This window comes from Callithrix jacchus, chromosome X, assembly GCF_049354715.1.
Source record: "Callithrix jacchus isolate 240 chromosome X, calJac240_pri, whole genome shotgun sequence".
Classification (NCBI taxonomy): domain Eukaryota; kingdom Metazoa; phylum Chordata; class Mammalia; order Primates; family Cebidae; genus Callithrix; species Callithrix jacchus.
Genome location: NC_133524.1, coordinates 151506713 through 151517778, shown reverse-complemented (window position 1 = coordinate 151517778; position 11066 = coordinate 151506713). Strand labels below are relative to the sequence as shown.

The 11066-nt window shown below is 38.8% G+C and overlaps 1 protein-coding gene across 6 annotated transcripts in view; it reads right to left on the bottom strand.

Moving 5' to 3' along the window:
- Nucleotides 1–1568: 1568 nt before the first annotated feature.
- Nucleotides 1569–11066, bottom strand: part of VAMP7 (vesicle associated membrane protein 7) — a 63709-nt gene continuing 54211 nt past the window's right edge. For 3 of the 6 annotated variants that reach the window (XM_054251593.2, XM_054251594.2, XM_054251595.2), the window contains 2 exons: nt 6143–6235; nt 1569–1850 (listed from right to left, as the gene is read on the bottom strand). In XM_054251593.2, coding sequence (XP_054107568.1) covers nt 1755–1850; nt 6143–6235 — 189 coding nt within the window. In that variant the 3' untranslated portion in view covers nt 1569–1754. Of the gene's footprint in view, nt 1851–1883; nt 3744–6142; nt 6236–11066 lie in introns of those variants that run through there. The other 3 variants (XM_035288117.3, XM_035288118.3, XM_035288120.3) reach the window with 1 other exon arrangement.

Here is an 11066-nt window from a genome sequence, read left to right as displayed (position 1 = left end):
GAATAGACTGCATATAAATAGTGGACTCTATTTTTTTTTTTTTTTTGAGACAGAGTTTCGCTCTTGTTACCCAGGCTGGAGTGCAATGGCGCGATCTCGGCTCACTGCAACCTCCGCCTCCTGGGTTCAGGCAATTCTTCTGCCTCAGCCTCCCGAGTAGCTGGGATTACAGGCACGCATCACCACGCCCAGCTAATTTTTTTGATTTTTAGTAGAGACGGGGTTTCACCTTTTGACCAGGATAGTCTCGATCTCTTGACCTCGTGATCCATCCGCCTCGGCCTCCCGAAGTGCTGGGATTACAGGCGTGAGCCACCGTGCCCGGCCTACCCTGTTTATTATACTTGAGAAGATGGCATTGCAAGAAAGACTTGCTTCTAATGTAGGACACTTTGGTAGGGTCCAGGGCGCTGCTGTTACTGTTATTATATTCATTTCCATCAAGATACCCTGGGAAGCAACCCAATATCTTTGTCTATTTTGAGGCCAGAAAAGATAGATACCAACAGAGTCAAGTGCCACGTGTGTACCTATGCAACTATCTTGCATGTTCTGCACATGTACCCCAAAACCTAAAATGCAATAAAAAAAAAAAAGAGGGCAAATTAAAAAGAAAAAAAAAGAATAAAGGCACACACATTCACTATTAAGGAAACTTTTGGATTGTGGCAGTATTTGATTTTTTGCCAAGAGTTAGAAGTAAAGAGAAATAGCTGGTTTCACTTCCTCCTTTATTCATAGCAACCAAATAAATAGCCATCTTTTCTTTTTCTGTTAGAGAATGGATACTTCAGTTGAAACCTGAATGAAGCCTAGGGAGAACTTAAATAGGCTGTTTTTTTTTTTTTTTTTGAGACGGAGTTTTGCTCTTGTTACCCAGGCTAGAGTGCAATGGCACGATCTTGGCTCACCGCAACCTCCGCCTCCTGGGTTCAGGCAATTCTCCTGCCTCAGCCTCCTGAGTAGCCGGGATTACAGGCACCCGCCACCGTGCCCAGCTAATTTTTTGTATTTTTAGTAGAGACGGGGTTTCACCATGTTGACCGGGATGGTCTCCATCTCTTGACCTCATGACCCACCCGCCTCGGCCTCCCAAAGTGCGGGGATTACAGGCTTGAGCCACCGCGCCCGGCCAAATAGACTGCTTTTAAGTTACTGCAGCCTGTACAAAAACATTTTCTATACCTGCCTTCAGCCCCCTTACATTCAGAGGTCCCAATTATGATTATTTTGTGACTTATATGTATATTTTTTTTACCTGTTTTTATTTCTCTTTAGCTAACCCTGTTTGCTATAATGAATTATTTCCCTCCCACTGTTACGCCTTTGCTCTGAGTCATCTTTTTCAGAACCAGTCATTTAACTTTCGATAGATTTTTCAGAATTGTGCTAAACCAGATGAAAATCTCTCGGGTTCTTTTTTAGTTCTGTCTAAATCATGGGCTCGGGATGATAGTCGTGAAGGCTATGTGATCATTTCAGAATCTTTCATTGGTTTCAGTATGGGCTATATATTTTTAAAGTTCATTTGTGTCTTTTGGTTGTGAAGAAATTCTACACACCTGAGATTATGCTATTGATTTTTTATGGAAAGGCTCCAGGTAACACTTCTTAATATATTTTCAGCATAAGTAAAATATTTTTGTTCTGTACACAATGCCAGATGTCATCAGAAGAAATCAGGTTACCGAAAGAACTTTTAAAACAAACAAATCTCCAGATTCATCCATGTCCCTACAAAGGACACGAACTCATCATTTTTTGATTGCTGCATAATATTCCATGGTGTATATGTGCCACATCTTCCCAGTCCAGTCTATCATCGATGTTCTGCACATGTACCCCAAAACCTAAAATGCAATTAAAAAAAAACAAACAAATCATTGTATTACTCTTGAATTTTATTAACATCCTCAGTTTGTGTGCCATTTAAAATGAGACATGTGCTTTCTAAAGCATTCTTATACATAAATAGACCAAGGAATGCTTACATAATTGATTCCTAAAACATGCACGTCAATTTTATTCAGGTGTGTATAAGAAAGGGAAATAAGCTTTAAACCTTTTTCTTTGGATTAAAAGCATTTGGAAATTATTCAGGAATGCCAAATGTTTTTTTCTGGAACAGATGTATTTTCCAATAGGAAATGCTGATGCAATTAAGAGGCGTTAGTGTTGACACAGAATACTGGAAACACATTTGTGCTGTGCTAGATAAACAAGAAAAGAGTTCAAGTGGGCCTATGATACATGTCAAATAAATGAATCAGGTAGCATGAATTGAAAGGCTTGGATGGAAGAACAGGTACCGTGAGTGAGATTACGGGACACATATGTTCAAGGCACATGACTAGGCTAAACAGGTGGCTGGATTCTACAGACTAATTAGATCCTTCATTGCAAAAGTGTAAAATGTAATATAATTTCAATTTAATGGCACTTATTGATAAATAAATGCTATTGGATCTAGGGTAGAAAATGTCTTCCTTTCAGATACACACCAAAAATACATACTAGGTAACAGATGCCAGTAGCCACATGATTACAGTACAATTTTCTTACATTGCAGTTAAATGGTTGTTAAACTGTTTTGTATTAATTCTATAGGTCATACGGTCTATTCTCTTTAAAGTTTCACAAAAGAATTCATCAAAACTAGGCAGATTTAAGAATTTATTAAACCATAAAGAATACTCAAACTATTATTTGACAGGAGTCAAGCCGAAGCCCTGGAGTTGACTGCTGACCGTATTCAGTTTGGGCTTTTCCCAGAATGGAAACATTTTTCCCCCACACTACCTCCCTCTGCTCAGCTAAAATGCTAGTACATCCACTGTGGTTCCCTTCTTTTTCTTTGGCAAGTCAGAGGAATTTACCTCCCCACCCCCTCTACTAAACATTCTATTAGCGACACAATTGCCCTAAATATTCACAGAAGAAAAAGGAATACATTAAAAAAAATGCAACCTTCAACAATACTTAAACCTTCATCTTCTCAAATCAACAGCAATGGGAAAACAGAAGATACCAAGCTATCTGTTTTCTAAATGATCAGCACACTGAACTTTATTCCACAAAGTGAATATTCTGTGTGCTTCTAATGGGCTAGCAAAACGTTCCCCATCTAACTGAAATAAGAATGTTTCACACTTTACTTGGCTGAGTTCTTAGAAGCAAGCAGCACCGACATTACAATTCCCCAAATAACAACTATCATCCATTTATATTGTTTTGAAGCACCTAAGACTTCTCAATAACAGAAGATATGAAGATGAGATGTTAGCAATACTATCTGTTGAATACTTTTGTGTGCGCATACAAAGTTTCTCCATAGTTTTAGTAGATAGCTCATAAGACTAGTGGCGACAGCTTTGTGCAATTAATAACAAAAATGTTTCTCTAAATAGATGACACCAGTTAACAAACCAAAGAAATAAACAAAAGCCTTTTTAAGGCTACTGCTGCAATGAATGGTACAATCTGAAGCTTACAGGAATAAACTGGTTGATAAGACAAAGATAACCTGGAGGCATGGAACAAGATTTTAAAAAGTGAGAAGAGGGTTGAAGAGACTGGCAGATACTATCTGTCAGTATGTGAAAGGCTTGAGTCACACGGATCGCTTTTAACTCCTTGTTATCTCATATCCTTAGTCAATGTTAACTTTTTCTTTCTTATTTCTTCACACAGCTTGGCCATGTAAATCCACCACAGAGAGGTGAGACAATGATATAGATGAACACCTGGAGGGAGGAGGAGGGCAATTTTATTTTCTGGAATCATATTCTTCTAAATAACATATAGAAGAAAGTGGACCCTTATTAAGAAATACTTCTGATTCCATTAGAGTAGAAATTATATAGTAATGAAACACACTCATCATGTATTTTCCAAGACAGAAGTATAGTTAAAATTGTCCTTTTTGGTATAACTCACACCCACTTGAATTCTGGTGTTTTCTTCAGTGGGAGAGAAAGCAGTAGGGTTGTTGCTCTTCAGCGGTAACTCGGCAGAATCAAGGCTCATTGAGCAACTCTTACTGATGTGCCAGTAACAAGTAATAAAACATCATAAACAGGGCCGGGCGTGGTGACTCACGCCTGTAATCCCAGCACTTTTGGAGGTCGAGGTGGGTGGATCATGAGGTCAAGATATCAAGACCAACCTGGTCAACATGGTGAAACCCCGTCTCTACTAAAAATACAAAAAATTAGCTGGGCACGGTGGCGCCTGCCTGTAATCCCAGCTACTCGGGAGGCTGAGGCGGGAGAATTGTCTGAACCCAGGAGGCGGCAGTCGCAGGGAGCAGAGATCGCACCATTGCACTCCAGCCTGGGTAACGACAGCGAAACTCCATTTCAATAAAAAAAAAATGAAAAAAAGAAGAAAAAAATTCACAAATAACCATAATTCTCCTGAAGTATGATTTCGTTAACTATATTTTTAGGTTTTACACATGAATTTTTGATTAATATGATACAATATAATTTTTAATTAATATGATTATATTTTAGAAGCCTGAGTAGAAGACTTTCATCTGCATATCACTTATGAGCAAGAACACTGCTACCAACTCTTCAGTGGATAACGACACAATAATTATGAGGACCAAATCAAAGAAAAGCGGATGATCCAAGTGACACTCCAGAAATGCTGTTTGCTTTTTAATTCTAGGATTATTATTTTAAATTATGATATGAAAGTCACTACATGTTCATATTATTACATTACAAAAAATAGATTTTACACATTAGGTTCACTGCATTAGTCACTTTATTTTGATTTTTTGATTCTTTATTTTTGCAGAGATAGGGTATCACTATGTGGACCAGGCTGGTTTCAAACTCCTGGCCTCAAGCAATCCTCTCACCTCAGCTTCCCAAAGTGCTGGGATTACAGGCATAAGCCACTGTGCCTGGTTTTGTTTTGCTTTGAATTACAACTTTTTGAGATCTTTAAGTGACTGATTTCATTCATTGCAAGCTTAGAAAAAAGATGCATTTATGAACTGCATGTCCTTTGCTCTAAAAGTGAGCAAAGCATTTTGCCTTGCAGGGAACTATAAATATTGCCAGGGTTGGAGCAGACTACAGTAGATTCTGTTTATTAATGAATAGGTTGAACTTCTGACATCATATTCACACACACTCACACATACATATGCCACAAATGTAAAATTTACCAAGTTGATATAAAATTGACTATTTGTCACAGCTGTAATATAAGGATTTTTCCAGCTGAGGTACATCTACTTAGGTGACAATACCTTTTGGCAAAGATTGATATTGCATTTAGAGCTGTGCTCTGCATGTACTAAGTGATCGGGAAATATATTCTGAAATTAACCATAACTCAGCTGTACAAATCAACCTAAATTTCCGGACCAAATAATAAGAAGCTAAGCTCAGGAGCCTACAATGTGCCATTAGAAAGAAGAGCCTGAGCAAGGAACCATTCAAGTCCATGACAATTACTTTCGGTATCAAATGTACAGATTTATGACTGTTCTTCTCTTTTAGATAAATCCAGCTGTCTAAGGCAGAGTACCCTCAAGCTGTGGTCAAGGAGAAGGAGGGTCAGAGGTATCTGCTTGGAGGTAAACTTTGGGCTTCTGGACGTGACTGGATGATGGGGAGGAAAGGCAACTTCATCTGGCCATGAACCACCACAGAGTAAAGCACCCCCAATCTGTTAGCAGCAGTTCTTTAATTTGTGGTTTAGAACCTCTTTACACACTTAAAAATTACTGAGGACTCCAAAGAGTTCTTGTTTTAAGGGGGATTATAATTATCAGCATTTGCCATATTGGAAATTAAAACTTTAAAAATACATAATTACTTTTAAAACGACAACAATAAAGCTATTACATATAAACAGAAATGTCTTTATTTAAAATAACTACATTTCTGTGAGGTCAGTTTTATAGGCCTCTTTATATATACGAATTCTCAATAGGAAGGAGGGGTTTACATAGAGATATTTCATACTGACTTCGTAGGAAAGCCACTACCTGGTCATCTGTTTCACCATTAAAAGACATACGTAGCTCATTTCAGAGTGTTAATCTCTGAGAATGAATTCTAGAACCTACTTTCTTAGAGACTGAAAAATAAAGCTATACACTAAAAGGACAAAAACTTACAATTGATATGACGATAATGATGATAGTGAGCTTGAGGTTCTTCATACACATGGCTCGGGCAAGATTTCTGCTAGTCGTTTTGAAGGTGACAGACTAGAAAAGAAGCAAGAATTGATTTAACCCTGGCGCTAATCACATGAATGATCTGCAGTAACAGCATTTTACTTCCATTAATTCTGTTCAAGTCCAATGATCTCTCTTTACAAGTCGAGACTGGCCATTTATACTCAATAGTTGCCAAAAGCAACACTCTGCCAGGTCTATCGTAAGCAGTATGAGCCTAATGGAAAGGCTTCCCTCTTTTTTCTTCTCCAGTGCAGCAACATACGTGATGCTGAGCACCAGAAGTCGTTCTTCCCTCTAGTGGAAAAGCATTTTCCTCTCTATACTTCCAATAAGAAAGGCTCCTTTTTTTGTTTTTAGACGGAGTTTTGCTCTTGTTACCCAGGCTGGAGGGTAATGGCGCGATCTCGGCTCACCGCAACTTCCGCCTCCTGGGTTCAGGCAATTCTCCTGCCTCAGCCTCCTGAGTAGTTGGGATTACAGGCACGAGCCACCATGCCCAGCTAAGTTTTTGTATTTTTTTCAGTATAGATGGGGTTTCACCATGTTGACCAGGATGGTCTCGATCTCTTGACCTCGTGATCCACCCACCTCGGCCTCCCAAAGTGCTGGGATTACAGGCTTGAGCCACTGCGCCTGGCCAAGAAAGGCTCCTTTAAAGTCAGCTGGGTGCAAGCACATTCTCCTAGCCTGCCCAGTATAATTCTGGGACTCTGAGCCATAAAAACCTGTTTGATTTCCATAGGAAGATATGTATTTACTTTTGTGAGAGTCAAAACCTATAGAACTTCATTCCTTCTGCCACCCACTTTCTTTTGCATAATCAATTTCTCAATATCTACTGAACGATTCCCACCAGGACACAAGGAATTTAAAACAAAAAGGAAACCAACCAACCAACAAAACTCCCAAATAATCCAGCAATTCCACTCTAGGTATGTACCCAACAGATGATGCACAGATTCACCAAAGGACACACAAAAATGTTTTGGACAGCACTCCTTTTCTTACCTTAAACTGGAAACCACCCAAATGCCTATAAATTGTACAATGCATAAATAAATTGTAGGAGAGTCGTACCATGGAATACAATACAGTAATAAGAATTCACAATCTACGACTGCATTTACACAATTTACAATCTACATGTCACAGATAAATCTCACAAACATCATTCTGAGCAACAGAAACTTGACATAAACAGAATACTTGCTCTATTTTATTTATTTATATATTTGTTGACACAGGGTCTTGCTCTGTTGCCCAAGCTGGAGTGCAGTGGCACAATTACGACTCACTGCAGTCTCGACCTCCTGGGCTCAGACGATCCTCCCACCTTAGCCTCCTGATAGCTGGGACTATAGGTTTGTGCCACCACTCTCGGCTCCTGCTATATTTTATTAATCTATATGGAGAAATCAGGACAGTGGTCACCTTTGGAGGGTAGTAGTGACTAGAAGAAGGCAGAAAGGAGGTTCTGGGGTACTGTTCATGCTCTAGGTCTTAATTTGGGTGTTGATTCTACATGGTATGTTCACTTTGTGAAAATACAACAAGTTGTATGCTTACAGTTGATGTATTTATGTATATCACACTTCAACATATCAGTTTTTAAAAATCCACTCCCTTAACCATACATTCCTCTCCAACCACATTCTCCACAAAGTCTCTGCAGTAGAACAACCGAAAGCGGCACTAGCCTTTGGGTTTCACTTGATGAAGACTGCACAGGATGCCACCTGGAGGCACAGACCAAAACTGATTACATCTAGAACTAAATATATATGTTGAATAAAATATATGCATTGACTAGAACTTTTGAGAAGAACCAGCAGTTAAAGTGAGGAGACAAAAAAACAATGGGGTCAAACAGTCCTTAACGGAACTAAGTTAATATGGGGAACAAGATGGAATAATAGTAATAAAAAATTTCTAATAAGTATCCTCAGATACAAGACATAATTGTACTAATTTTAAACAAAGTCATCAGAGGACATGAAGAATTAAGTAATATTCCCAAAACTGTATTTTAATAAAATGACTGGCATAATTTTTTTAAAGCAGAACATAAATGACCAAAAACAGCTTCTGCAGTAACAACTCAAAAAATTTGCTCTGAAAACAGGGAAAAATGTCTAGGTTGTAAATTATGAAAGATGTAAGATATATGGAAAACTGATCAAGCAAAAATACAGGATCAATTTATAAAATCAACAGATATTTAACATTTATTTTATTTATTTATTTATTTTTGAGAGGGAGTTTCGCTCTTGTCACCCAGGCTGGAGTGCAATGGCGCGATCTCGGCTCACCGCAACCTCCGACTCCTGGGTTCAGGCAATTCTCCCGCCTCGGCCTCCCAAGTAGCTGGGATTACAGGCATGCGCCACCGTGCCCAGCTAATTTTTTTGTATTTTCAGTAGAGACGGGGTTTCACCATGTTGACCAGGATGGTCTCGATCTCTTGACCTCGTGATCCACCCGCCTCGGCCTCCCTTAACATTTATTATGTGCCTGGTACATGATTTAGGCACCTATTAGCAGTCACAGGAGAGAATACGGCCAAAAGAGAAGGATCAATAATCCAGGGAATGACTGAAGAAAATATCCCTGAACTAAGACAGACTTGAATCTTCAGACTAAAAGGCCCTACCCGCCATGGGGTAAGATGGAGAATTGCTTGAACCCAGGAATTCAGAGCTGCAGAGAGCTATGATCACACCACTGCACTCCAGCCGGCGTGACAGAGAGGTGACCTCCATCTCAAAAAAAAAAAAAAAGGAAAATGTTGCACTGTTACTGAAAAAAGTCAAATGTTACACTTTTAGTAACATTGCAGAACTCCAAGCTTTTATTTCGACTCTACTTTTATTCTTTTCTGCTTTGAAGTATAATTGGCAAATAAAAATGGTATGCATTCAAGGTATACAATGTGCTATTATGATATATGTATACATCATGAAATAATTACCACAATCAAGTTAAGTAAAATATCCATCACCACACATAGTTACTTTTTTGGGTGTGTGGTGAGAATGCTTAAGATCTATTTATATAATGTACTTCAAATATTCATTATTATTAACTATAGTTGTCATGTTGTATGTCAGATATCCAGAACTTATTCATCTTACAACTGCAAGTTCATACACTTTAACCAACAACTCTCCATGTCTCCCACGCCCAGCAACCACTGTTCTACTCTTTGGTTTTATGAACTCGACATTTTTTTAGATTTCATATATAAGTGAAATTAGACAGTATTGTCTATCTGTGACTGGTATACTTCACTTAATAATATCCTCTAGTTTCATTCACATTTTAGAATTATTTTTTATATTCTTTGAAAAATGCTATTAGATGTGGCACATATACACCACAGAATATTATGCAGCAATCAAAAAGGATGAGTTCGTGTCCTTTGTAGGGACATGGATGAATCTGGAGAACATCATTCTCAGCAAACTGACACAAGAACAGAAAATGAAATACTGCATATTCTCACTCATAGGCGGGTGATGAACAATGAGAACACATGGACACAGGGAAGGGAGTACTACACACTGGGGTCTACTGGGGGGAATAGGGGAGGGACAGCGGAGCGGGGAGCTGGGGAGGGTTAGCCTGGGGAGAAATGCCAAATGTGGGTGAAGGGGAGGAAGGCAGCAAAACACACTGCCATGTGTGTACCTATGCAACTGTCTCGCATGTTCTGCACATGTACCCCAAAACCTAAAATGCAATTAAAAAAAAAAAAGAAAAATGCTATTAGAATATCAATAGGGATTGTGTTGAATTTGTGTACTGCTTTGGGCATTATGGACTTTTAATAATACTGATTCTTCTAATCCAAAAAAAACAGGATATCTTTCCACTGATTTGTGTCTTCTTCAGTTTCTTTCATCAATGTTTCATAGTTTTCATTGTACACATTTTTTATATCCTTGGCTAAATTTATTCCTATTTTACTCTTTTTGATGTTATCATAAATGGGATTCAAAATTTTTTCCTTTTTTTTGAAATGGAGGTCACCCTTCTGTCACCCAGGCTGGAGCGCAGTGGTGTGATCATAGCTCTCTGCAGCTCTGAATTCCTGGATTCAAACAATTCTCCATCTTCAGTCTCCCAAGTAAATAGGACTACAAACATACCCCATCACACATATTTTCTGTTTTTTTTTTTTGGTTTTGTAGAGATAAGGTCTCACTTTGTTGCCCAGGCTGGTCTTGAACTTCTGGATTCTAGAGATCTTTTTGGCTTTGGCCTACCAAAGTATTAGGATTATAGGTATGAGCCACCATGAACAGCCTTGATTTCCTTTTCTAATAGACTGTAATCTAGATATTAACAGTGTGATTTAGGGTAGGGGAAAGTTACCCCAGAAAAAAAAAGTCATTCAGGAGGCTTTGGATCAATCCAGTGGAGCTGGGGACTGAGATCAAGCCAGAGGGCTGTCAGTCAATAATGCCTACATAATAAATAAAACCCCAATAAAAACTCTGAACACTAAGGCTTGGGTAAGTTTCCCTGTTGGACAATGCTCTGTACATGTTGTCACACGTTGATACCAGGACAGTACTGTGTCCTGACTCCATGAGGAGAGGACAACAGAAGTTCTACATTTGGTATCTTCCCAAACTGCACCCTATGCACTTTTTCCCTTGGCTGATCTTACTATGTATAATTTGCCTATAATAAATGGTAACTGTGAGTATAATAGTGTTCATGGAGTACTATAAATCCTTCTAATGAACTATCAAACCTGAGGGTGGTTTGGGGAATCCTCCAAATTTGCAACTGGTGTCATAGGTAAGGGTAGACTTGAGTAAACTATGTAGCTGTTCACGCCACGGCTCCACTG